This window comes from Rattus rattus, chromosome 2 (assembly GCF_011064425.1).
Source record: "Rattus rattus isolate New Zealand chromosome 2, Rrattus_CSIRO_v1, whole genome shotgun sequence".
Lineage (NCBI taxonomy): Eukaryota > Metazoa > Chordata > Mammalia > Rodentia > Muridae > Rattus > Rattus rattus.
In genome coordinates, this window is record NC_046155.1 from 134806605 (window position 1) to 134833157 (window position 26553).

Genomic DNA, 26553 nt, shown 5'->3' on the forward strand with positions numbered 1-26553 from the left:
CTGCAGTTGATTATTCTACACAGAAAGATTTCTTGTTCTCGTTGGGCAATACAAGAAATCCACAGTCCAGCTGTCCTTGGTGTCTGCTGAGGATTAGTTAGAGCTCTTCAGCGCACACCTAAATCCACAGACACTGGAGTTTCTTATACAAAATTTTAAGATGGGGGGCTGGAGAGATGGCTTAGTGGTTAAGAGCACTGACGGCTCTTCCAGAGGTCCTGAGTTCAAATCCCAGCAACCACATAATGGCTCACAACCATCTGTAATGGGATCTGATGTCCTCTTCTGGTGTGTCTGAAGACAGCTACAATGTACTTATAATTAAGAAAGAAAGAAACTAACTCCTGGTTACAGCCAAGCCTGTAAGGCATTTAAAAAATTTAAAGATGGTGCATTATTATAAGATGGTGCGTTATTATAAGATGTGCATTATTATAAGATGTGCATTATTATAAGATGTGCATTATTATAAGATGTGCATTATTATAAAATGTGCATTATTATAAGATATGCGTTATTATACGATGTGCATTATTATAAGATGGTGTGTTATTATAAGATGGTGCATTATTATAAGATGTGCATTATTATAAGATGTGCATTATTATAAGATGTGCATTATTATAAGATGGTGTATTTGCACACAATCTATACAAGTTTCCTGCACACCTTAAGCCACCTCTAGAGTACCTTGTGCAAAACAGATGCTATGTATGTGTTTGCTGCAGTGTACTGTTTAGGAAATAATGCCCCACCAACTGCCACCATTCCCGACCCCCACATGTGCAGTCTATGTATTCTCAGCATAGGCACTGTTTGTTTTTTAGATATTTTTATTGGGGAGTTAATTAAATCCATGTATGTAAAGCTGTGAATATGGGAGAACATCTAAATAAGGGGCAGTACTTAAAAACCAAATGCAGGGTTAGAGGGATGGCTCCGTAGTTAAGAGCACTTGCTGTTCTCAAATAGGTTCTGAGTTCAGTTCCTAGCACCCACATCAGGCAATAACTTCAGGGGATTTGACACTTCTGGCCTCCCCAAGGACACATACACACACACACACACTCTCACACTTCACACTCACGCACACACACACTCACACACATACAAATACAAAATAAAGACAAATCTTTAAGAAATGGCCATATAAAAAGATATGCATTATAGTATTTAGAATAAGAATAAATGATAATCAAAAGTTATATAGGTTTTAATTATCAAGATTCTAAAACATATTACTTTTAGTGAAATAAAAGAAGACTATAGAAGACATGAATAAAATCTCTTATCTAGTTTACCTTGTTATATTTATAAATTTACAAAAATCCTTACCTTGAATATTTTTATGGCTTTAATTTTTCCAGTGTGTCTTACATGGGGGCCTTTACAAAGGTCAATCAGTGGACCACACCTACAATGAAAGATTTAAGACACGTCCAGACACAGTTACAGCTTTTTGGACTGTTCATTATAAACCCCATTAGCATATTGTCCCATTTAGCAATTACTGACAACTTGACAGCCTAGAATCACCTGCAAGAGGGTCCCACTTGAGTAATTGTCTTTATCGGATTGGTCAGTGGGCACATCTGTGAAGGATTGCCATGATTGTGGTAATTAAGACAGGAGTGCCCAGCAGAGCACAGCAAGCACCTCTGTGGGCAGGTGCTTGTGGGCTGTGTAAGAAGCTAGCAGAGAGCAAGTCGGAATGAGGGTTGCTTGCCTGCCTGCCTGCCTGCCTGCCTGCCTGCCTGCCTGCCTGCCTTCCTTCCTTCCTTCCTTCCTTCCTTCCTTCCTTCCTTCCTTCCTTCCTTCCTTCTTTCCTCCTTCCCCTTCCCTTCCTTCCTTCCTTCCTTCTTTCTTTGTTTTCTTTTGTGTTTGTTTGTTTGTTTGTTTGAGACAAGGTCTCTGTATGTAGTCCTGGCTGCCTTGGACCTGAGCAGACCAGGCTGGCCTTGAGACCACAGAGATCTGCCTCCCCTGGGCTCCTGTCCTAACTTTCCTCAATGACTGACTGACTGACAGATGTAAGCCAAATAAACCACTCCGTCCCTAACTTGCTGGGCTCAGAGTGTTTTATCACAGGAACAGAAAAATGACCAGGACACATATTTTTAAGCGAAAGGTTGCACTTTTCTATACATATGGGACAAGCTTTAATTTAGGGTCAAGGAGGGAAGCAACTCGTCTAGCCACAGGTCACAGCTCTTTCTATGTACACTCAAGTGCCACGAAAGATCTGAAGACACTATGAATGTAAAGACACCCTTTTAAAACTGTCCCATCACCGTGATAAACCAGAAAGCCAATCCCTGTCCCCACCAGGATTCAGGGCGTCTGCTCTTGAGCTCCAAGGCCCCATCGAGCCCTGCTTTAAAACTGGAGCACACTAACCTGAACACACTAACCTGTAAACAGTGGTCGTCGGAGTGTCAACTTTCTCCTTCAGAATCCGGCACTTAAATTTATTGTACTATAAAGAAAATGTTTACATATTATTACAAAAACATTTTTATTGATTATTTTATGTATATAAACACACTGTAGCTGCCTTCAGACATGCCAGAAGGGGGCATCAGATTCCCTTATAGATGGTTGTGAGCCACCATGTGGTTGCTGGGATTTGAACTCGGGACCTCTGGAAGAGCAGTCAGTGCTCTTACCACTGAGCCTCTCTCCAGCCCCACAAAGAACTTTCTCATAGGAAAGCTACTCTCTTTAAGAAGCTCTGATAGGTTGTCTAATCTGTTCAAGGTATTGGGAACTGTGGATATGCTGTGCTCACAGCCAAGAGCCACACTGATCCAGTACGAGGCCCCAGAGTCACATGGTTAGTGAACTCTCACATATGACCACGTGCTATGAATAAAAAGACCCGGGCCACAGAGGTGGAAGGCACCGATTTCTATACCGCTTATGTGTTCAACACTATTCCATCTTGGCTTTACTCTTAAAATGTAGCAGCCATGCGGTCAAGGTAACACGCTTGGCTCACATTTCACTGGATAGCACTCTTCTAGAAGATGCCATTTTAATACATAACATAAATACAGCTCTTGAGGAACATTACCACTATTTTTATAAAAACAAACCTTACATGACATCGTTACATTTGCTAAAAAGCCGTGGTATCATTACACTTAACCAATTAAGGTAATTCACCAGAGTTTCTGCTTTTACTGCATTAATCACAGGATCGAGGGGTCCATGTTAAATAACGACTTAAGACGGCTGTTGGGTTTGTGCAGAGTAACTGTTTCATCCCAATATGTTCAAGTCAAATCACGAAAGTTGGTGCTTAGTTCTTTAGAGTAGTGAGAAGCAGAACCAGCCCACAGCATGGAAGAAAACATCTGTGGCTGTTAGTTAAAGACTGACACTGGGAAGATATAAGAAATTGTTATAGTGCAAACCAAATGAAAAAATATACCCTCATTCAAAAACTGCTAACGGACCAGAGCAGACGATTCTCCAAGAAAGATGTCCAAATCGTCAATAAATGCACTGAGAGGTTCAGCAACACTGCGCCCTCAGAAAAAAGCAAATCGAGACACAACCATACCCCACTCTACACCCATGGATGGTTCTTATAAAATAAGCAGAATTCAGAAAATTACATATATAAGTGTATGTATATCACATGTATAATAGTAAAAGAAGTAAAATAAGCATTTAAAACAGAAATCTGTGTGTTCACATTTATATTAGTATATACACAACAGTCAGAATATAAGCAATTCTAGTACTCACGGGCAAATAAACTAATAAACACAGTCACACACACACACACACACACACACGCACATGCACACACACAAAGACACAAACATACACACACACATACACACAGACATATGCATGCACACACACACAGAGACACGCATACACACACACACACACACACACACACACACACACACACACACACTCATGCAGCAGGAGTTCTTAGGTAAGAAGGCAATTCTGACAGGATCTGCAGCACCGGTGCCCCTTGAGAGCAGTTCATGAGTGAGACAGCCCAGTCCCAAAGGTAAAATAGTATGTGAGACTCTGAACAGCAGTTCCTGTTCCATTCATACAGCAGTAAACAGGGCTGATGGCCAGGGCTGGGGTGGAGGCAATGGGTGTTGGTCCTTAGTGGTAGAGGTTTCACTCTGGAAGATGTGAGTGGATGGTGGGGATGTCTTCATCACCCTCACAACAGCTTTCCAGACTGTGCGTGTGACCCCTGACCCCTCACAACAGCTCTCCAGACTGTGCGTGTGACCCCTGACCCCTCACAACAGCTCTCCAGACTGCGCGTGTGACCCCTGACCCCTCATAACAGCTCTCCAGACTGTGCATGTGACCCCTGACCCCGCACAGCAGCTCTCCAGACTATGCTGCTGAACAGTAGTCAATCATTTTCAGGGAGGGAAGAAAACCGCGTTACGTTAATAGCCTCTAATATTCCTGGTGAAAAGATTTTATGCTAAATTTTCCCCGTTACCTTAAACATTTCCAGGAGACTGTCCTTGCTGACTTCCAGTCTTTCAAACGGTTGCTTTTCTTTGATGATAGTTCTACATATGTTCTCCAGGGCAGACAGCTCAGTGCTGGACACCACTCTGAAGAGACGAGAGACTATGAGCCTCAGTACACAATTCCAGACGCCATGCACCCCTTCCTCCTCGGTTCCAGGGCCTTCAGCACCAGTTGACACGCTTTCTAAACCGCGTTTGTGCTTCGGGCACATATACACTGCTGTTCAGAGAGCTATATGAGGGCTCCCCATACCCCTGCCCTCCATGGCTTGTCAGAGCCAGCCTTGAAGGAAGGTTTGTGCAGGCTGCAGTCACACACACTCACTCTGCACAAAGGCTGCACTTGCTGCTGCTCCTGCTTGGAGCTCACTCCCCTCTCTCACCCCCCTCTCACCCCCTCTCACCCCTCTCCCCTCTCCCCCCTCTCCTCCCTCTCACTCCCCCTCCTCCCCTCACTCCCTCTCCCCCTCTCCCCCCCCCCCCCCCCCCCCCCCATCCCCCCCTCCCCCCCTCCCCCCCCCCCCTCCCCTCCCCCCCCTCCCCCTCCTCCCCTTTCTCTCCCCCTCTCTCCCCCCTCTCCTCCTCTCCCCCTCTCTCCCCCCTCTCCCCCCCCTCTCCCCCCCCTCCTCCCCCTCCTCCCTCTCTCCCTCCTCCTCCCTCTCCCCCCCCCTCTCCCTCCCCCTCTTCTCCCTCCCTCTCCTCCCCCTCCCTCTCACCCCCCTCCCCTCCCCTCTCCCCCTCTCACCCCCTCTCACTCCCTCTCACTCCCTCTCACTCCCTTCCTCTCACTCCCTTCCTGGCACATCGACTTCTTTGCTGTTCCTGAAATAGCCATACACAATCCTGGAAAGGACTGGAATGTTCTCTCCTAACTCACTCCTCCATTCTGGCCTCTGCTTCAGCAACACACATGCCTCTTGCATCACCTATGTCCCCCTCACGTGTGTGTGCATGTGTGTGTGAACATGTACATGTGAATGTGCATTTGCATGTGCATGTGTGTGTATGTGTGTGCGTGTAGGTCCCTATGGGTAGCATAGCCAGAAGCACAATAATTCTCGAAGAAGTGAGAATGAAAACTTGGTTCATCCCAACTTAGTCTGGATCTAACTTTGGTAGTCCGATCCCAGGCAGTTAACTGACCAGCATATTTAAACACAGTACAATTTGGGGTCAAGTTTCCTGGTGTAATACAATCCCCAGTGCATAAAGAGGCATAGTTACACTGAGACTCAACTCATTTCTTCCAAGAGGATGAGTTTAGAGGTAGGCTTCCTGTCTTAGCTCAGGGGCCTTGGGAGGACCTGGTGTGGTCTCAGCTATACAGATAGCATAGAGGTCATTTGGGCTATTAGACACTCTGGTCTTAGTTGTGGGCACTTGGTATGACCTGGCCCTACAGATGATGTAGGCCACCAGGCTGTCAATCACTTCCAATCCTCACCCTTCTGGATGAGAATACAGGTTATACACCCTTTCCTTTGAGACGCCAATCCTGCATTCTGTTTTCTCTGGTGATCTGTGGGCACGAGAGCCTTCTGCTGGCAACACTCCTGGATTCTTTTCCTTCAATCACTAATCAGCATCTGATGGCAGCTGGCTGTTTGTGTGTTGTCTGTCCCACCTCGGCTAACTTTCAGCTCCATGAGGATAGACTGACTATTCACAGCTGAGCCCACAGTACCACACATAAGGTTAAATAATCAAAAAGCTCATGTCGCCTGCACGAAGCTGGGAGGCCGGTAACAAGAGAGGCCACTGGATACAATGCTGTGATCAGAGAGAGCCTCAACCAGTACTGTGCCTTCACTGTACCAATGACATGAAGGCACCCTCCAGTGACTACGGCATTACTAGAAGCCTGGAACTTTAGCCCCAAACCCCACTCCAGACAGGGAGAGGAGATAGTGCATCTATCATCAATGGCCAACGATTGTATCAAACATGTGCGTGTCACGAAACATCCATTGAGGCCTGGAGAGATGGCTCAGTGGTTAAGAGCACTGACTGTTCTTCCAAAGGATCAAGGTTCAATTCCCAGCACCTCGTGGCAGCTCACAACTGTCTATAATTCCAGTTCCAGGGGATCGGACACCCTCACGCAGACATACGAGCAGGCAGAACACCAATGTACATAAAATAAAAGTAAAAAACAAATTATAAAAACAAACCGTCTATTGAAAAGCACTGAGCAAGGCTTCAAAAGGCTTACTAAGCCAGTGGTACAGCCCAAGGGACCACACCCCTCCTGGTTGCTCATCCATATCCTTTGAAACAGCCTTTATAATAGATCAATAGTCTTCTATGAGTCAGTACCAACCACTGAACCCAGAGAGTGGGCTGTGGGTCAGACATGTGGAAGGCTTCAACTGTGACTGGCATCTCTAAGGTCATCACAGCCTTACAGGAGTGAGACTTGAGCTGTAGGTCTGGGATAATGCTTAGATGGTATCCAGCAGGCTGGAGAATCAGTTGATTCTTGAGGGAGAAAAAGAACAAACAAAATACCCACACACTCACAGTCATTGGTATGATATACTCTAACTTATAAGTAGAAACAGCTCAACCTGAGAAAGCCTTGAAGATGTGATGGCAAATGTCTTTAATGCCAGCATGTGGGAGGCAGAGGTAGGAGACGCTCTGTGCATTCAAGAACAGCCTGGTCTACATAGCGAATTCCAGGTCAGGCAGGGATTTGGAGTGAGACGGTGTCTCAAAAACAAATAAACAAACAAACAAAAACCCCAAACAAATTCAAAATAACAAACAAACAAAATCTCCAGCTACGGAATGCCAGATACCCTGTTAGGGAGGTCATTATGCAGCATGGGGTTGATGGGCAAATATGTTCTATGTTCACCCAAACAAGAGACTGAGTCTGAGCAAACCACGAGCGAAAGGAGACAAATGTTTAGGAGATAAAATTGGGAAACTAGGCAGGGCCTCTACTGGGGTGGTGAGGAGTCTGCGGGGGGCGGGGGGGGGGTTAGGGCTGGACTGGGCTGCCAGATGGGGTGAATATGAGAATTAGAAGGACCCAAAGTTTCAATCTGGACACTGTAGTGTCCCTAGGAACTATGAAGGCTACAGAGCTGGAGTGGGTGAAGCAGGGGGAGAAGGCCATGACTCCATGTACAGAGCGTGACACCACTGTGAACCACCACCTGGAACTCAGTGTGTGAGACATTCAGTGCCATTGACAGTGCCTCAATCATTGTGAGCAGAAGCAGACAACTCCCCAGGACGGAGCATGTAATTCTGGCTCGAATCAGCGCCATGTCTAGCAAGTTCTACATTAAGTAAACAGCATATGATATCCTTCCAGGCAGAAGAAAGACTAGGTTGAAAGTCACTCTCCAATCTGAGCTCATTTGAAAAACATTTTCCACAAACGGCAAACTGGCTTGACAATGATACAATACACAGTGACTTAGCTAATATGTAACCATTGTAAAACAACGGCATACCCACATGCAATCACTCAGCAGCCTTACCTGTCTCCAATGAACATATCATAATAGAATCCATTTTCAATGGGTGGGCCGTAGCACAGGTGGCCTCCATAGTACAGCTCCATGGCCTCCCCCAGGACGTGAGCGCTGGAGTGCCAGTACACCTGCAAGATGTGGGCAGGAAGGCTATTGGCTACCAAAACCATCACGGGCCATCGGCAGTAAAATACCGTGGTAATCAAGCGAATGGACACTGGGGCGGGGGACTGCCAAAAGTAGAGACTCCTCAATGCCTACTTGGAAAGGAATGTCCCCTGCATCCTCCCTTGCGTGACCTGCAAACTTAGGTCTAGCTCAGAGTAGCTCTGCCAGGCACCGCAGCTACAGTGTAGCTGCTCCCTAACCTTCCTTCTGTGCCTTAGACTGTGCAGAACCAGCCCATCCACTCAGAATACTGAGCTGAGTGACCACATGGGAACAGGGATGGAGGGGTACCAGTTCCCTGTGTTTTTCCAAGACAGCCTCCCTGGACTCAATGCAGACAGGGAAGTGGCTCCTTAGAGATATTGCCAAAGTCAGTGAGATTTCACATCTGTATAGCTGCTTGTGCTGCCTGGTCATCCCCACACGCAAACTAGAATTATGTGGAAGGAGAGAACCTAGATCAAACTATAAGGCGTTTTCTTAATTAGTGATTGATGGGGAGGGCCCACCCCATTGTGAGTGGTACAATTCCTGGGCTGGTGGTCCTGGGTTCTATAAGATAGCAGCTGAGCAAGCCATGGGGAGCAAGCCAGTAAGCAGCACTCCTCCAGGGCCTCTGCATCAGCTCCTGCCTCCAGGTCCCTGCCCCGCTTGAGTTCCTGTGCTGAGGAGGGACAGTATTATGGAAGAATCAGCCAAATAAACCCTTTCCTCCCCTCTTGCTTTTGATCATGGTGTTTCATCGTAGCAATAGTAACCCTAAGTCTTCCTATGCTAGATAGCACATGACTGTGGAAGTTTGAAAGAGTTTGAAAGGCTCAAGAAGGAAAAGGTGATGCCAGGGGGAATTGCTGGCCGCCAGAGAGCCCGGAGGAGTATATGTCTGGGCTAATTTACCATAGTCCAAGGGCAGGTTATCAGCCCTACAGATTCAGAAACCTGATTTGGTTTCAAATTCCCAAGGAATCAGTATTATTTCAGGGGTAACTAAAACAAACAACATTAGCTTAGTTTATAAGGAATTAATTTTTGTCTACCTATGAGTTAAAATTAACCAAGTCTCTCTCCCACACACACGCAAACCAAATACAAAAAGTGAATGATAATGGAGTCCTAGGACAGAATGTTCTTCTCTTTTGTTAAGCAAAGAGCAGACAGTACAATTAACGGTAACATTTGGTAAATCAGAGCAGCCGGAGGTAGATGCAGATGCAGAGAAGCCATGTATAATCCTGGCCTACTGCTCAGGAAACAGACCGAGCAGGCCATCTTTCCCCAGAGCACCTGACTCAGGGTGCTGCTGAAATAGCTGGCTGATTGCCTGTGTCTTCTTTGGGATATCGCCCTTATCTACATATGTGTCAAACCAAACAATGTCTTAGATACAGGAATATAACCGATAGTAGGAAAAACAGAGACCGAGTCCTTGTGGCAGTGTGCCCACTGGGAGGAGTGACAGCCAATCGTGTGTCTACCTAGACATGCCTCAGCTCTAAATGTGTCACACCTGTGCATAGCAGCCATGAGCATGGCTCAGTACTGAATAGAAAAGCCTGCATTTACAGTGGAGGAAGGTCTGCGTGGCTGGATGTGGAAAGAGGGAAACTTACCAAGGTCTGACGGGTAGAAAAGGACCAGCGTCAGGCAGACCATGGCAAGAGCTTGAGATTTAGGAGTTTAAAGCAGACACCAGTGAAGTCACGTTATAAAACAGCAGGTGAGGGATGGATTTCAGAGAAAAGCCATTACCTAGGCAGATCGGGTGATGATGGTGTAAGAGGCCCAGTGTAGATTCGTAGCCCGTGGTCACAGAGATGGAGAGAAATGTAGACATACATGGGAAAGTACAGACTATGGGCTTGCCCATCACACTGGGAGAGGAGCTAAGCATGCATATCTGCCAAGGTCTGGACGGAAAGAGCTGGGCATGTGGCGGGGTACACAGAGGTGGGCAGACAGCAAAGGAGCAGGCTTGGTAGTTAGTCAAGAATTTCTAGCACAACACGTACATGGAGACCTTGCTGAGGTGTAATACACATGGTACTGAAGTGCATGTGCCTGGAGATTGCAGGGAGTGGGCAGGTTGCAGACTTGTGTTTTCAGAATCACGTTTGAACACGGCTTTACTAATATTACCTTGCTTAACAATTTGATGGTTACACTTGGTGTAGCAGTTTGAATGAGAACCGTCCCTCCTACAGTCAAGTATTCCAACACTTGCTCCCCAGCTCACGGTGCTGTTTGAGGGGTTGGAACCTTTAGGAGATGCAGCCTTGCTGGAAGAAGTGTGTCACTGGGGCAGGTTTTGAGAGTTTATAGCCTCTCCCAATTCCTAGTTTGCTCCCTCTGCTTCCTGCATGTGGGTGGCAATGTGATTGGCCAGCTTCGTGTCCCAGCCCCCTGCTGCCAAGCCTCTAGGTCATAATGGACGGGCCCTCTGGACCCTAAACCAAAATAAACCCTTTCTCCCATAAACTGCTTTTGGTCATGGTGTTTTAACTCAGTAACAAAAAAACAGTCAACAGCCTTGGCTACTTTAATCAGGAATTATACTGTTCTTACCATCCAGGAAGTGCAACATTGTAGCCTCCGCAGACTAGAGCTGGATTTTACAGAGGCAATAAGCCGGCTGAAAGGAGGCTCCAAGCTACGCTGATGAGCATATAGGAGACATACACAGCAATGTGGCACTTACCATAAAAATACTGCATTCTCCAGTATTTAAGGGATTTTTCCAAATTCTGCGACAGATATTGAAATACAGGTATACAACTTAAGAGTTGATGAATTGATTTTGAATAGACACTAACTTAATAAGTAAAACATTTAACTTAAGGAAATAACTTTAAGAAATAATAAACATGGTCTATTTATTTGAGCATATGTTCTACAAATATGTGTTAGCTATCATTAAATGCCATGTTGGAATTTTAAATGTTGAAAGGCCAAGAGTTTCATCACGTTGATTCCAATGTATGGTGCTTCCCATAATTCCCGTATCATTAAGACCCAACTCTGGAAACTTGGTTCTTAAATACTTACAGCCTGGGCTTCCTCATTGTCAAACATCAGCAGCTCTACAGTGGAGTCCCCTTCCAACGGGCGGTCCAGGTCCCATAATACACCATTCACCTTGGCAATTACTGTATTTTCAGCCAGTTCTTTACTAGTAGGAGGAAAAAAAAAACACTTGGAGTTAACATTTATAATATTATACTTCATTATAAGAAAAGCTTAAAATAACTTCAGGGTTTAAAAGAAGTCAGGAAGTACAGGTATAAACTAATAGAATAGACATATTTTACTTAGTAACCATTATTTCACATAAAAAATTCATATACACTTGCTATTTTTAAAACTTGAAAAGAAAGCACAAAGAATAAAGTTAAAATTTCATATAAATCTTCCCCTTAGTTCTAGAAATAACTGTTTTTAACATTTTGGTACATCACTCTCTGGTCATTTCTTACACTGGCATCTCACCCATGTTATAAAGAACATCTCTAGTATGAACATAATTTCATAGCCTGCTCTTTAGTGCCATGAGTTCCCAGGCAGGCTAGAAGTGTTCCATTTACTGAGGAAGCCCTGGCTTTTACACACTTTGGTCTCCTTTGGTTTGGCTCTCCCAGAAGATATGTGCAGCCATCAAAACCTGTGCCTCTATGTGCCCCTGTAAGTCCAAAGAACCAGGGAATATTGGAGAAATACCAGTCTTCCAGGGGCACGCTCACTGGAGATGAAGACCCATCCTCCCTTTAGACCAATGGCTCTCAACCTTCCTAATGCTGTAACCCTCGACTACAGTTCCTCATGCTGTATCCCCAACTTGAAGTTATTTTCATTGCTACTTCATAAGTGCAATTTTGCTACTGTTATGAATTGTAATATTCAGACAACCTTCGTGACCTTCTACTGAATGAACTTGCCCAGTGTGCAGTTGTAGATGTAAACGTCCAAAAGCCAAAGGACCTGTTTCTGTTGCAGGGTCTTGGGAATCCCTCTATATGTGACCTGATAGCACAGCACGGAAGGAGCATGGGCAGTCGTCACTAAAAGTCAGGGGATCTCTCTGAAGCTATGGCTAGGGTCTCTAGCTACTCTGTAACACGGGACAATCTGGAATGCTTACTCAAAGCAACACAGGTAGATGAACCTTCTTAAAGATGTAAATAGCTTCTGACATGTGCTGGCACCTTCTCTGGGTGAACAAAAGCCTACTCCATGCAGACAAAACAAAAGTATTCTCTAAGCTGGGTGTGGTGGCACACGGCTTTGATCCCAGCACTTGGGAAGCAGAGACAGGCAGATCTCTTGAGTTCGAGACCAGCCTGGTCTACAAAGTGATGTTCCAGGACAGCCAGGGCTACCCAGAGAAACCCTGTCTTGAAAAACCAAAAATAAATTAATAACAACAACAACAATAATAATATCATTCTCTCAAATAAAATTTCTGAGTTTCCACAGCCTCAAGAATATAAAACTCTTCTTCTGTTTGTTGGCTTGATTTTTTTTTTTTTTTTTTGAGACAGAGTTTCTCTGTGTAGCCATGTTTGCCTCAAACTCAGAGATTCTGTTTCCCTATCATTTCTTAACTCCTCAAATACAAAGATCAGTGCCAAATCCAGCTTGGCCATGTAAGGAACAGTATGACATGGTTTCCTGTCCCTGGAACAGTCAGCAGGATATGTTGATGGCTGCTGTGGGTCTGAGGCTTCTTTGTATAACAGTGTGCACATTTTCACATTCCTCCTCCAAGGGATGTCCTCTCTGCCAAGCTTAATGATTCCAGGATAATCAGAGATAACAGGAGTCCAGGAGGCTAGGGTGTGTCTATGTCTCAGCAAAATGGTAGAATGCTGTGACCTTCAGGACAGCCTTTAAGGCTGTGGGAAAGAATGTTGAAAACATGAGTCTAAAAATTTATAATTTTCTCAACTATGCAAAGTATAAGGATACAATATTAATTGTATAAAGAGCTTCTCATATCTAAAGATACAGAGGCAGCTGCAGTATGAGCCAGCTTGTCAGAAAGATACAAAGACAGGCAGATGCAAAGGTAGGCAGATTCCTTAGTTCATGGTCAGCCTAGGACAGAGGGAGTTTAGATCTAGGCCGAGGCTTGGTAGGAATGGTAATTTCAGGGTGGGGTTTTCTACCCAACTATTGTATCTGTGCTTGTGCTTGTGCTTGCTGTCTCTTTCTAAGAATAAAAGGGTCATGGGATGCTGATTCATGGGATAATCAAAAGGAAAGTTGGGGTATTGACTGAATTGATATTTAAATAAAAATCTGAGCCTTTGATCTGCAAGAGATGAGACATCCAGATAATTTCTAGACTAGCAAGAGAAAGCAGAGAGCTGTCTAGAGATCTTCAGAGAGAGTAGAACACAGAGAGCAATCTGAAAAACTGTCTCGAGCAGAACACAGGGACACAACAATCCATAAAGTTGTCTCCAGCAGAACATAGGCAGTCAGCTTAGATCCACAATTTGACTTTGTTTTGCAGCTCCCAGATACCCCTTCTCTCAGAACTCCTCTCCAAGCCAAGGCTTATCAGTAGTTACAACCTGACTTTATGGGTGGGTTTTCTTTTTTTTTTTCTTCTTTTGGCACTGTTAGTATATAATATATACTCAATGTTTACATCCTCCTGTCATTTGCCTTTTACTCTATTTTACCACTGGATCCCTTCCTAAACTTGTTCTTTTGTGCTTCACCATATTGTTGATGTGTAGCCAAGGGAATCTCACCCCTAGGAAAAAGCTATATAAAGATTGCTCTCCGGGGCCCATTGTAGCCATGGTTTTCTTGATTCTTGCCCTTTGGGGACCACTGTTTGGCATAATCATGTAATTCTTGTTCAGAACAATGTTTGTAGCCCCCTTATAAAATGTGAGTCTTCTGGGTTCCAGACTGGACTCCTTGTGATGCAGGGATTCCAATAAATCCTTGCTACACCCCGTACTCTCCACATAATTAGACGAGGGTGAGAGTTTGCTGGTTTTTCTAGCCGAGAGCCATCTTCTAGTCACTGTGTAAGCAGTTGTGGAAAGTGGGTCATGTCCTTCAGCTTCCCAACAGGATCTTTGACCACAGTTGTTAGGAGGGTAGTGTGCAGAGTGAGTTATGTGAGGGCTATAAATTAGCACATGAAAACCCGTTGACCAGAAAAAGTCTCAACCCTGACAACCTACCACCACCAAGGACAGCTCCTTACAAAGGAGATTCTTGCCTATGTGTGATTCACGGGTTTAAAAGTCCCAGTTTTTGCACTGTTTGACACCGAGAATCTAACCTCCCTACCAGCTGTGTCCACGTCTCCCTCCTTGGAAGTGTACTATCTGCTAATACACATATGTGTCACGGGTCCGTTTCTTTGTTCCTAGATGCAAGAATCTGGAAATCAGGCAGGGGTCCTCCCAGACTCCAGTACCCACCAATAACAACAGTGTGGTGGGCTTTCTTCATTGTCAACTTGACACACCTAGGAAGAGGGAACCTCCTTTATGGCACTGCCTCTGTCAGATTGACTGGGGCGTGTCTGTGAAGTACTTTCTTACTGATGTAGGAGGGCCCACACCACTGCAGGCACTGCCACTCCTGGGTAAGTGAGCCTAGGCTATGTAAAAGGTGGCCAGCAAGCCAAGGTGGTCTGGGCTGTGTGACAGAGGTGGCCAGTAAGACAGGGATAAACCGCACTCCCCCATGGCTTCCGCTTCAGTTCCTGCCTCCAGCTTCATGCCTTGAGCTCCTGCCTGGGCTTCCCTTCACTATGGACCCCAACCTGAAAGCCAAACACACCCTTCTGCCTCAGACTGCTTTTGGTAACTGTGTTTACGACAGCAACAGAAAGCTAATAAGACAAGAAGAAATTACCTCTAAGTAAGACTCCACGAATGACTATTTCCAAGAAAAGGCAATAACAGCCCCACGACAGATAACAGTGTCAACTTACAGTTTAAATTACCATTTGAAAAACTGCATGAAGATTTCTTGGTGTATGAATAAAGTCAGCATGGATGTACTGTTAAGGATACAGGGTTTTTTTTTCTCTCTAGTACGTATTTGTATTAGAACTTTAAAATTTGGACTTTTTAACTAGGAAGAGATCATGATCTTGTATTCAATCATGTGGTTTTCTTTGGAGTCAGAGGGAAATCGTCATTATATTTAATTCAATTAGCTAATAAGGAAAAATATTTTAGTGGTATCTAATAAAACCTTTTGACAGGCTCTGGCACAATTACTTAATACTGAAGTATATGTGCTCTAACAAAGAGGTAGGGAGGGAGAGAGATGCACAAGGAGTGTGTGAGCTTGTGTGTGTGTGTGTGTGTGTGTGTGTGTGCGCACTAGCGACATGTGTCTGGTGTGGGGCGGGGGAGGAGGTCTTACCTAATCCCAGCAGCCACTTGATAAGGTGTTGTTTTCCAACCTTCTCCTTGCACAGTCTTCCCACCAGCCACCCTCACTGAAATCACATTGTTTGTGTTCTTCTTTTCCTGAGTAGCAGGTAACAGCTGATGATCTGTCTTCAACGTTTCAAAAAGCTGCAATCTCTCTTTTATAAAATTCGGTTGCTTCACCTGAAAGTCAATAGCTTACCGTAAGGTTAAGGACTCAGCCCACTCAGCTATCTGCTCCACTTCTCCTCATGCTCACCCTCTCTCCACGTCCCCTCCAGCAGACCCACCCCTCTTACCTAGCATCCTTGACTGCTACACCCATGGACAGCTCCCTCTCCCACCACTGACTGTATGTTTATGCAATGCTATACCGTATAGCACTTCTTAGTAGACAACCCTTGGTATCCCGAGAATCGGATTCCTGGAGCCCCATAGATGCTCAAGTCCTTAATAAAGTCACACAGAATTAGCGCATCTTCTCACATCCTCCTATATGCTTTACGTCATCTGTAGATGACTATAAAGCAAAATGCAATGCTCAGGAAATAGCTGTTACACTGTACTGCTTGGGGGAATAATGACCAAAAAAGTCAATCAGTACAGAGCATTTTCTCTCCAAGTATTTCCAGATTTTAAAATCCACAAAGGAGGAACAGGTACGTGCACACCGGGGGCCGGCTTTGCCATATTTCAGTCTACCTCTAGTTGTTTGTTCTTAGTCTGTCTGACCTCCATAGCCAGACTAGTATCTTTGAGGCTAGTACTCCTCCTTTGTGCCTAACAAGTGCTGAGTCTCTATAAACCCTTGCTGGTTGTTTTTAATACTTTCTTTAAAGAAGGAAGAGGAGGAGGAGAAAGAAGAGGAGGAGGGGGAGAGGGAGACAGAAAGGGAAAGGAAGAAGGAGCAGCAGCAACAGGAAATATGAAATCAGAACTCTATTATTTCACCTTGAAAAGAGTGGAGAAGGTGGGCGGTGGTGGCACACCCTTTAATCCCAGCACTCAGGAGGCAAAGGCAGGTAGGTCTCTGTGACTTTGAGGCCAGCCTGGTTTACAGAGAGTGTCAGGACAGCCAAAGCCTTGCTACATCGTATAACATTACACAAATACTGTAAATAGCGGGGTAGGGAAATGTCCATGGGTATAGTATTCAAAGATATTAGGTAAGAGGAACAGAGAAAGCCTGTTTCAAGAAACAAAACAAAAACAAGAGAAAAGGAAGGAAGGAAAGAAGGAAGGAAGAAAGAAAAAGAGTAGAGAGCACTTTAGCCAGTGCTAGCTTGACTCTAAGAGGTTACTGATGTGGTCCAAACAATAATTTCACTAGTAATTATGTCTTTATCCTAAGTCCCGCTGACCCATGTTTAATAGTGAACATTTCTGTTGTTTCTACAGCAGCGACTTACCTCCCTGTTGGGCTCAGTCTCCTTCAACCTCTTCCTCTTTGTGTCCTTCTCTTGGTTTTGAGTAGGAGGCTGAAAGATTAGTGAGAGGCAAGATCAAAATATGAGAAACCCAGGGAAGGAGGGAACCCAGGGAGCTCATGGCAGAGCCCACGGTTTGAGAGTCCCTGCAGGGCCGTGGAAACCAAGATTTACTTATAACCCTCAAGGACCTGGCTTCAGAGTTCAGCCCTACCTGTCCAAGCACATTAAAACTGGAGGCATAGCTCAGTAATAGAGCACTTACCCAGCACTCACAAAGCCATAGGCCCTGAATCCTACAATACACACTGCCTCTGTGTCTCTCTTTCTCTCCTCCATAAACTTTAAACAAATAATGTCACTGGACATTATTTGAAAGTGTGGCTGCCACCAGACTTGCATTGCGCTCTCTCATTAGATGTTGCCAGAGCAACATCTTTTCAGGAGAAAAAAAGGATCTGTTTTAGAAAGTCTTCAGAACTTAGAAAAATTATCTTATATTTGTTATTTAATAATCTTCTAAAACAAGGAAATATTGTAATCAAATACTTCTGCTAAATATACAGAATACATAGAGGCCTCAAAGTAAACCACCAAAACAAGACAGTAAAAATAACATGTCTTCAGATAGCAAAGAACTAGCCAGCAGAGAGACTAGAAACTGTTGGTCCTCTTCTCCAAGGACACTGTGACTCTTACTTTAGCGGCCTTTTAAAAAGTTTTATTTGAGACATCATCTTGTTACATAGCCCTGGCCAGCTTAGCCTCAAACTCTCAGCCATCCTCCTGCCTCAGCTTCCAGAGTTCTGGATTTGAGGCATACACCTCAGTCGTTTCTGCTACTGGAGAGAGAAGTGTTGCGTGCAGTCTATGCAATGAAGAGCTGAGAAATTATACTAGCTGGTCAGTTAGGAGGTTGGTGGAAACCTAGCGGTTCCCCGGGCCGTGGGCAGTGAGCAGTGGGCAGTACGAGGGCGGGGACACGCCCTGCAGCCCTGCCCGCACCCGGGTACAGAGTTGGAACCCGCTGAGTGCGTGCGCCTGGGCCGCCCGGTTACCTCGTGCGCAGCCGCTCGCCGGGCCCCGGGGCCGCGCTGCTCCGCCAGGCGCAGCCGCAGGTCATACAGGCGCTGGTGCAGGTCGCGGTTCTCCGCCTGGAGCTGTGCCACCTCGCGCGTCAGGCGCGGGCCCTCGGCTTGGCCCTGCTCGGGCCCGCGCAGCTGCTCGTCCCTCAGGCGCTGCACCTCCGCGCACAGCCAGCGAATGTCCTCCTCCTGCCGCTGCAGGCGCGAGGCCACCGCCTGAGCCGCCAGGGCCTGGGCCGCCATGGCAGCCTCCTTGTGCCACCTGAGCCCGCCGGCCCAGTCAGAGTGACAAGGAGACGGGGCGGGGCGGAGCTGAAGGGACTCGGGAGGCGGGGTGAAGTGGGGGGTGCATCACTATACGGGGCGGGGCTGGGGCCGGGTATCCCTGCATGGGGCGGAGCGATGCACGGGCAAGAGGCGGGGCCATATCGCGGCAACTGGGCAGGGGCGAGGCGATGGGCAATGAAGAGGGCCAGGCTGTAGGATAATGAGGGTGGGGACAGGAGCGATGGGAGGGGCAAGGGTAGGCAACGTTGCAGAGTAGAAGCGATGAGACCGGGCTGGAGCTAGGCATCACTGCTGGGGACTATGGGATGGCTGAGCAATACTTCATAAAGCAAGGAAAAGGGGTAGGGGGATGTGGCAGGGAGCACGGGCAGGGACATGACCAATGTTGGGTGCACTGCAGGATTAAGAACTATGCTCTGGACCTAGACAGTAGGAGCGGAAACACTGGATGGGCATCTTTAGTGTTTGGAGGCGTGTCCGAGTGCTCGATCTATTGTAACTGGAATTGTAGATCTCAAGCCCAGAGGAAGTACGTCTCTTGACCGGATTGCCCAAACCGTTAGCAGAGCCTGATGAATTTCTCTCATTCCCCTCTTGAATTCTTGCAGTCACCACACTGTTCAAACCAGGTCTGAAAAACGGCCATTGAAAATAGACCTTCATGCCAAGGCTGTGCAAATACAGTGGCACTTGGCAAGGACACACAGAAGAGCACTACAAAAACTTCAGCCTGGCCAGCTCACTATTTGGGACTCCAGCAAATACTGTTCATAACTGTCCTGACAGGAAAGAAGATTATTTGAAGTAGAAACATTTGTGCTATCGAGCTTTGGAAACAGTGGTCTGCAAAGAATTAAGCGTTCATCCTGGAGCAGGAAAAGGCTGAATCTCTGCTGCCCCCTAGGGGACGAATTGCCCTAGGGCGAGAGTTCACAGAGCGCTCATGACTTACCAATCTTGTTGAACAGACTGGAACTGAGCCAATGATGGAGACACACCTCCGCCATCCGCTTAATCATTTATACCTCTAGCCCTCTACTTAAACCTAAACCTCATATTAGCACCCCAAAGATGGACTTGGGGTGGTTCGCTGAACCCCTGTAGCTGCTCATCTTCCCACTGTAACCACGACGAATAAATCTCCTTTCTCTGCTTTTCTCTGTTAACTGTCATTTTTATCGGCATACTGCAGAGGGGTAGCTGAGCCTATCTCACTGGGACTCCCAGGAGTCAGGCTTTGACTCTAAAGACTCCAGTAATAATGTCATATATGACTTCGTATCTCTATAACCATGAGCAAGAAGCTTCCTGCGGCAAGAACACGAGTTGGCTTTTACTGTCCTTAAGTTCCTAGAATGTGCCAGGACATGTGCCCCGACCTGCGGGGGTTCAGCAGAGACGTGGGAGGGGCCGAAAGAATGGAGGACAGGAGACTCACAAGTCGATTGTCTCATCAATCTCTCAAATTTTATTTCAGAACTGCAGCTTAAAAAGACAAGCAGACGGGAAGGCCACACAGGGCCCAAGACCAATTCATCGCCGTCACCACCCTCCCATTGTTCTTTTGGTTCTGGAAATCCTAAACTGAAACCGTAAATTGCAGGTGTACTGGTAAGAACAGATAACTGGCTAGGCTCCCCAGAAACAGAGGGTGTAAGCGGGTCTGAAGCATTCCTGAGAACATTCCTGAAACAGAGGGTGTAAAAGGAGGCGTGGCTCTGGGCAGACTTGTAAATAGTCACCCCTTAAATCTTCACCACAAGAGATGCTGCCATTATATCCATGTATAATGTAGAAATCAAGTCACAGAGAGTGGCACTTAGTCTCATGAGGTGAAATGGGTAATGAATGCCACAGGAGTTCCAAAATGGGGTTTATCTTGGGGTGGGATAGTTCAAGGGTGAGAGATTACTCTGAGAAATGAAGTCTGGGAGATGTCAGCAAGATGGACAGACAGGTAGATAAATGTGACTCTGGAGACCTGGATGGAAGGAGCCGAGGAGTTAAGTCAGAATCAGAAACCACGCCCAGCAAGAGATGCCATTGTCTTCCTTGTGGAAATTGAAGACCACCTAGTAAACGTCTGTGGGGAGAAGAGGCACAGCTGGTTGTGGTGGTGCATATCTGTGCAGGACTCCCGCAGGTGAAGGAGGGGTAGTGGTGGGTGGGGTAGCCATCAGCTCAAAGCCAGTCTGGGCTACATAGCAAGATCCTGTTGAAATTTAATAAAAAAAAAATAGAAAGAAAACGAAAGCAAAAGGGAAGGAGGAAGGGAAAGGAGGGAGAGTAGGAAAGCTCAGTATTCTAACATCACACAGACGGACGGTGACAGGAATATTCCTGGGGCTTGCTGGACGGCCAGGTTATCCTAATGAAGAGGTCAGGTTTTGATGAAAGTCTTTGTTTCAAAAACAAGATAGTGGGCTCCGGGGGATAACACCCAAGGTTGTCCTTGACCTCCACATGCAAATGCACACATAGGCAGATACATCTGCACACTCATGTGCAGGCACAGCATACATGTGCAGGCACAGCACACATGTGCACACACTGCGCGTGTGCACACACACACACACGTCCACCAAAGGGCAGCAAGAGGGAGGAGAGGTACAGAATTTTAAATGAGGATAGTAAATATTACAAATGTTAGGAGTGCATGAATCTGAGAAGACATAAAAACCAACATCTACAAAAGAATAAAAGTCAATTAAAAACCCTAGAAAAGGGCCAGCAAGATAAATCAAGGATAATATCAAATAAAACTACATGTAGTTGTCCCTTAATAGCCATGGGCAATTGGTTCACGGGGCACAGTTCTTCCCTAAAGATATCCCATAGATGTTTCTGACTTTTATATAACATGTCCAAATTCTTGCATTTACCTTAGCCGCACCATCCTGTATCTCTTACGTCATCTCCAGTGATGTACAGCACCTAATACAGTGTGGATGCTGTGTCTGCTGTAATGTCGTGTAGGAAAGAGTGGACGAGAAGACTACAGGCTGTATAGTTGTGATTCTTCCCAAATATTCCCAGCCTATGGTCCATTGAACCTACAGAAACAGAATGAATAGAAATGAAGGGCCTATTGTACACGTCTTCCTACCCATAAGTTTCACTGCTGGGAATTTATTCTAAAGATCCATTTCTAAGAACACAAAACTGGGTTTGTACAAAAATATAGCTCAAGGGCTTTGTGTGTGTGCGGGTGCGGTTATAAAATTGCATAAGGTGCTGGTTTAATACACTGACCTAATGGAATACCATATTAGGAAAATCTCTGTCAATTGATGTGGAGTCATTTCCCCGAGGTACTGTGATGTGGAAAAGAGCTAAGTTCAAAGGAGCTTATGTGGCATGCTGTGTGCTGTACAAGAGAGAAGAGAAAATAAGGCATGTCTACATCTGCTTATGAGCACAGAGAGAAACTGAGAAACCAGCAAGCAATGAAATGACTTATCTACAAAGGACCAGGAAAGGAAAGACTGGTGGAAGGGACCCAAAGAATCACCCTTCACTGGCTGCATCCTTTTGATGCACGGACTTTTGAAAGCCTATAAATAAATAGCTTATGTATTTACAACTGATAAAGCACTAGATACATTTGAGAGAAAATTGAAACAAATGTAAATTCCAATGAGCATCATCCAAACAAGACAGTAGAGAGAGAGAGAGAGAAGTAACGAGTGACTTCAAACAGTCTTGGTGGAGCAAAGGTGGAAACACTGTGATGAAATATTGATGTCATTTCAGGACAGATGAGCTCAATGGAACAAGACTGTGTGTACTGACTCTGAATCCAGCAGGAACAAGACCGGGTGTACTGACTCTGGATCCGGCATTCTCACTGTAGAAGGGAGATCGATTATGGAGGGAGACCAGAGAAGAAGTAGATACAAAGTGGCAGTTACAACATCTGGCATGAACTTTCCCCCTCCTACCTCACCACAGTAGAGGAGGAGGAGCTCCTGCGATGAAGGGCTATGTCAAGATCAGGGTATGTAGGTTCAAGATAAGACTGGAGAAGCCTGTCTTCCTGTGGAGACTAAGGGAGGGCTCCTCACTAACAAGACGATATGTCCCAGGGCGGCGGGAACCAGCTCAAAGGACTTTGACTAACCAAGCTGGGACCATTTGAATGTAAGTAATCAAGCACCATAATGAATTATAAGCCACTGAAAACATGAGTATTCATATATTCATACAAATAATTCTTTGAAACCAAAAGAGCAACAGAGCTTAGCTCATAAACCAACATCAAGGGCTAAATGGGAAATCAGCAAGCAAAACACTTAATCTCATAAAAAATAAACATATTTAATTAAAATATTAATATCATAAAAGACTAAGCCCAAGAGAAGTGTTCCAAATTAAAGAGAACTGTTGCCGTGGACCATCAGAAGCAACATCTAACCCTAAACGGAATCCTGGATGGGGTAAGAACTGTGCCTGGTGCCATTCCTTGCCAAGTGGTCCTTAGTTGGATAGAAAGAAGTAAGCCAAGCACAGCGGTAGGAGCAAGCCAGTAAGCAATGATACCACGGGCTTCTCTTCAGTCTCTGCTTCCGGGTTCCCAACTTGACTTCCTGCCCTGACTTCACAGCTAAAACTCTTTCCTCCTAAGTTGCTTTTGGTTAGAGCACCATATCGCAGCGATGGAAAGCAAAGGAAGACCGCTAGGTACGAGACTATCTGTGGTCCTTGTGAGAACAGGCTGAGGTGTTCTGGCTAGCCATTATGTAACATGTCCAAGTGCTTCAAGAGAGAAAGTTTTAGGAGAGTGAGCAGGGAAGATAAGGCAGTGGTGTCCGATGAAGGCGTCTCATCCTAGGGTCACTACGGCTGCGATGAGACACCATGAGCAAAACCAAGTTGGGGAGAGGGTGGGGTTTATTTGGATCACTTCCATGTGTCTCTGTGCGTCACTGAAGGGAAGGAAAGGAACTCAAACAGGGCCCAAAACCTGGCAGGAGCTGGTGCAGAGGCCTTGGAGGGCTTGCTCAGCCTGCTGCTTTCATACAGAACCCAGGACTACAAACCCAGGGTTGGCACCAACCCACAATGGGATGGACCCTGCCCCATCAATCACTAATTATGAAAACGCCTTACAGGCCTGCCTCCAGCCCAGCCTTATGGAGGCATCTTCACAGTTCAGGCGCCCTCCTCTCAAATGACTTCAGTTTGCAGCAAGTTGACATAAAACAATCAAGCACACCTTCTTAAACCGTCCCTCTGACTCCATTACTCCAGTGAGTAAAGGGTCCAGGAGCTTGCCTTTGTGAATGAAGCTGGTATATTCCTTTGGTGTGGTGCTGTGGTAAAACAAATAGGCTTCATAAAGCACCCTCAGGCGGAAGCGTTCATTTCAGCTCACAGTTCAATCGTGGTGGAGACGTCCTGGTAGCTGGAGGTGAAGGCAGTTGGTCAGAGAGGGATGGGTGTCTGTGTTCAGCTCGCTTTCTCTGGTTTTATATAGCCTAGGATCTCAGGACAGGAAATGATGCCACCACTGAGGACAGGTTTTTCCAACATCAATGAACCTAATTAAAATCATCCCCCACAGGCAGGCCAGCAAGTTGGCCCAATGCTCTCCGACGTTGCCTCTGACCCGCACCCTACATCTCCTTGTGCTAATTCACCAAGCTCTGGGATTCTAAACTCAGGTCCCATATTAAACTCAGGTCGCCGGACTTGGCAGCAAACACCCTTGCACACTGAGCCATCTCTCCAGCCCAGTATCTAAACTATGTTTGTCCTGGAGACAAATAACCCTTATTTAAAATGTAGGGAACTAAACAAACATAGCTGAGGAATAGATTGAGAAACATTAAAGAAAACACATCTTAGAAGGGAATGCAACAAAACAACCCTATTCAGACCCCCTCTCTAAAACCTGTGACCAAATTGGCCGTTACGGTATCTTCGAGCTGCAGTGGAATCACTCAGAAAATTTGGACATTGAGCAACAGAGGATTCCTTGCCTTTGCTTTTCTTGATATTTTACCTGGAAACCCAGATGCCTACCCTCACCCCCTCCTCGCAGTTGGAGGGGGTGGCTATCTTAGTCCTCAATGTTCTCCATTATGTACCCAACACAAACGAAGTGGGTCGACGAGCAAAGTCTTTGAGCAAAAATTGGCCTGCAACAAAAGATGTGTGCCAGGGTCTGGGGCTGGGCTGTGAACTGAGAGCACAGAGGTGTCCTGAGGGCCCGCAATGAATGCCAAGCAGTTCTTTATGAAGGTACAATGGCGGACAGTTGTTTCTCCTTTAGGGACTCTCTCAAACACATGGACTGGGCAAAATACAGGGTGAAGCAGACCGTGCCAGGGCCCTGGAAAGTGATCTCCTGGAACAATGCACGCTCTGCTGGGGAGATGTTACCCTAACACATGAGACGGCTGTGGGCACGGATGCAAATAGGGACAGCAAGGAGGTCACATGCCGAGAGGGATGTGGAGTCTGCACTTTTTTGCTTTACTTTGCAGGGAATACAAGACAGCTGCAAATCATTTAAAAAAAAAAGTCACAAAGTACCACAAGGTGGCGACATTTCTCCCAGAAGTTTCAATCATGACTCCAGTTAGGGAAATTGCTGGTGCTAAGAACATAGCCGGGATTCTGGCTTCCTCGTCCTGGCTCTGAAGCTCACGGGCTTTTCCCATACCGTCCCAGCCCAGTCCCTCTTTATACTTTCAGTATGTCTTTATTAAGTGCAGTTTTTATTATTACTCAGATAAGGTAAAGCCAACAGATTGGCAGACAACAGTATTGGGAAGCCCTCCAAAGAAAGTACATCCCAGTCAGATGAAGATACAGCCAGAACCTTTATTGTGGTTTCTATGGCAACACTGGAGGCAAGGTGTTACGTTTAGGATAGACAGGCTTGACTAATTTTAGGACTTCTGGGATAAGTATAGGGGCTGCTCCTCATGTCTGGTACCTGATCCTAAGATTGGATGATAAGGAGAGGTGAACAATGACCCCCAAGTATAAGAGCCTGGTGAAGGGGTGATTCGAGTTGGGTTCTGGATTGCTGGGTTTGCTCATAAAACAACAAACTCTTGAAAGTCCTTTTACTATCTCCAGGGGTTGATTAATCTAGGAAAGGCAGTCTCTCCGGAATCACAAGGCAAAATAGCTTAGCATGAGAGCCCAAGGTCGCTCATGAGGTTAAACCTCGCCGAGCAAAGTCTTTTCTTGTGAACCCTCAGATCACTCAAGTGAGTTTGGACTTAGTGCCAAGCAAATCTTCCACACGCATGCTACAGAGAAAGATCTAATTTCTTCTATGACCCAAACCGGAAAGAATATTATGGTGGCAGCAGACTCTGTCCCCCAATTCCCTGTCCCAGAAAAAGCCTGCAACGCCAGAGCTTCAGATCACTCCTCATGACAGGTTCAAGGTCACCTGGGGGGCAAGAATGGAGGAAGAGAACTGTTACTGTGACTCACTTGTCTACATGCCTGCAGGGAATCCGGACAAGAGTCCCCACCTGAAAGGAGCAGCCATCCAGGGTGCTGACCTGAGGTGACCCCCGGGACAGAGAGTTTCCAGGTGGATACAAACGTGAAGGCAAGCTGAGCACAACTGTATTATAGCCGCACAATCTCGAGTGACACATTGTTTGTGGCAGCGGCCTCTCCAGAGCCAGCAATAATCCCTTCTAATCTGGTTTCATTAAATGGACACTAGGCTTGGATCAGGGGAGTGGGGTACTATACGGGGCTGTGCTACTTAGTCAAAGAATCGCTTTGAAGCCTTTAGAGTTCTTTAAAAACAACAACAAAAAAGAAAAAACAATGGACTATGATTTTTAAAAGAATATCATGCAGGATTCAGTTTCCTAAAAGGGAGAGAGGCAGTTAAACCACAACCGGCCTTGACTCCTCACCTGTAACTCCTTACAGCTGTACTGCAAGGGGGCTGCAGGCACCAGAACGGGCAGTGGGACACGCACCTACCACATACAGATAGCAATGTTGTTCTTGATACAGGCTGCCAATATTATGATTCAAGTTCAGCTATGAGCATGGCCAATTCCTCGCCTCTAAAAGAATCATTTGGCGAGCGAAGGGTTAGGAAAATGATTATTTGGGGGTGAAAGGAAGAATGTAAATGGAATGGGCTTCAGCTAGGCTGTCTCCCTCTATCTTTGGAAGTG

The 26553-nt window shown here is 45.9% G+C and overlaps 1 protein-coding gene across 1 annotated transcript in view; it reads right to left on the minus strand.

Annotated features, from left to right (window-relative positions):
* Tars3 (threonyl-tRNA synthetase 3) overlaps positions 1-18393 on the minus strand; it is a 165003-nt gene extending 146610 nt beyond the window's left edge. Inside the window, exons 1-8 of the mRNA XM_032893460.1 lie at positions 18029-18393; positions 16998-17066; positions 15581-15771; positions 11225-11348; positions 8021-8142; positions 4493-4610; positions 2412-2476; positions 1336-1414 (exon numbers count right to left, since the gene is read on the minus strand). Coding sequence (XP_032749351.1) covers positions 1336-1414; positions 2412-2476; positions 4493-4610; positions 8021-8142; positions 11225-11348; positions 15581-15771; positions 16998-17066; positions 18029-18343 — 1083 coding nt within the window. The 5' untranslated portion in view covers positions 18344-18393. The remainder of the gene's footprint in view (positions 1-1335; positions 1415-2411; positions 2477-4492; positions 4611-8020; positions 8143-11224; positions 11349-15580; positions 15772-16997; positions 17067-18028) is intronic.
* Positions 18394-26553: the final 8160 nt, after the last annotated feature.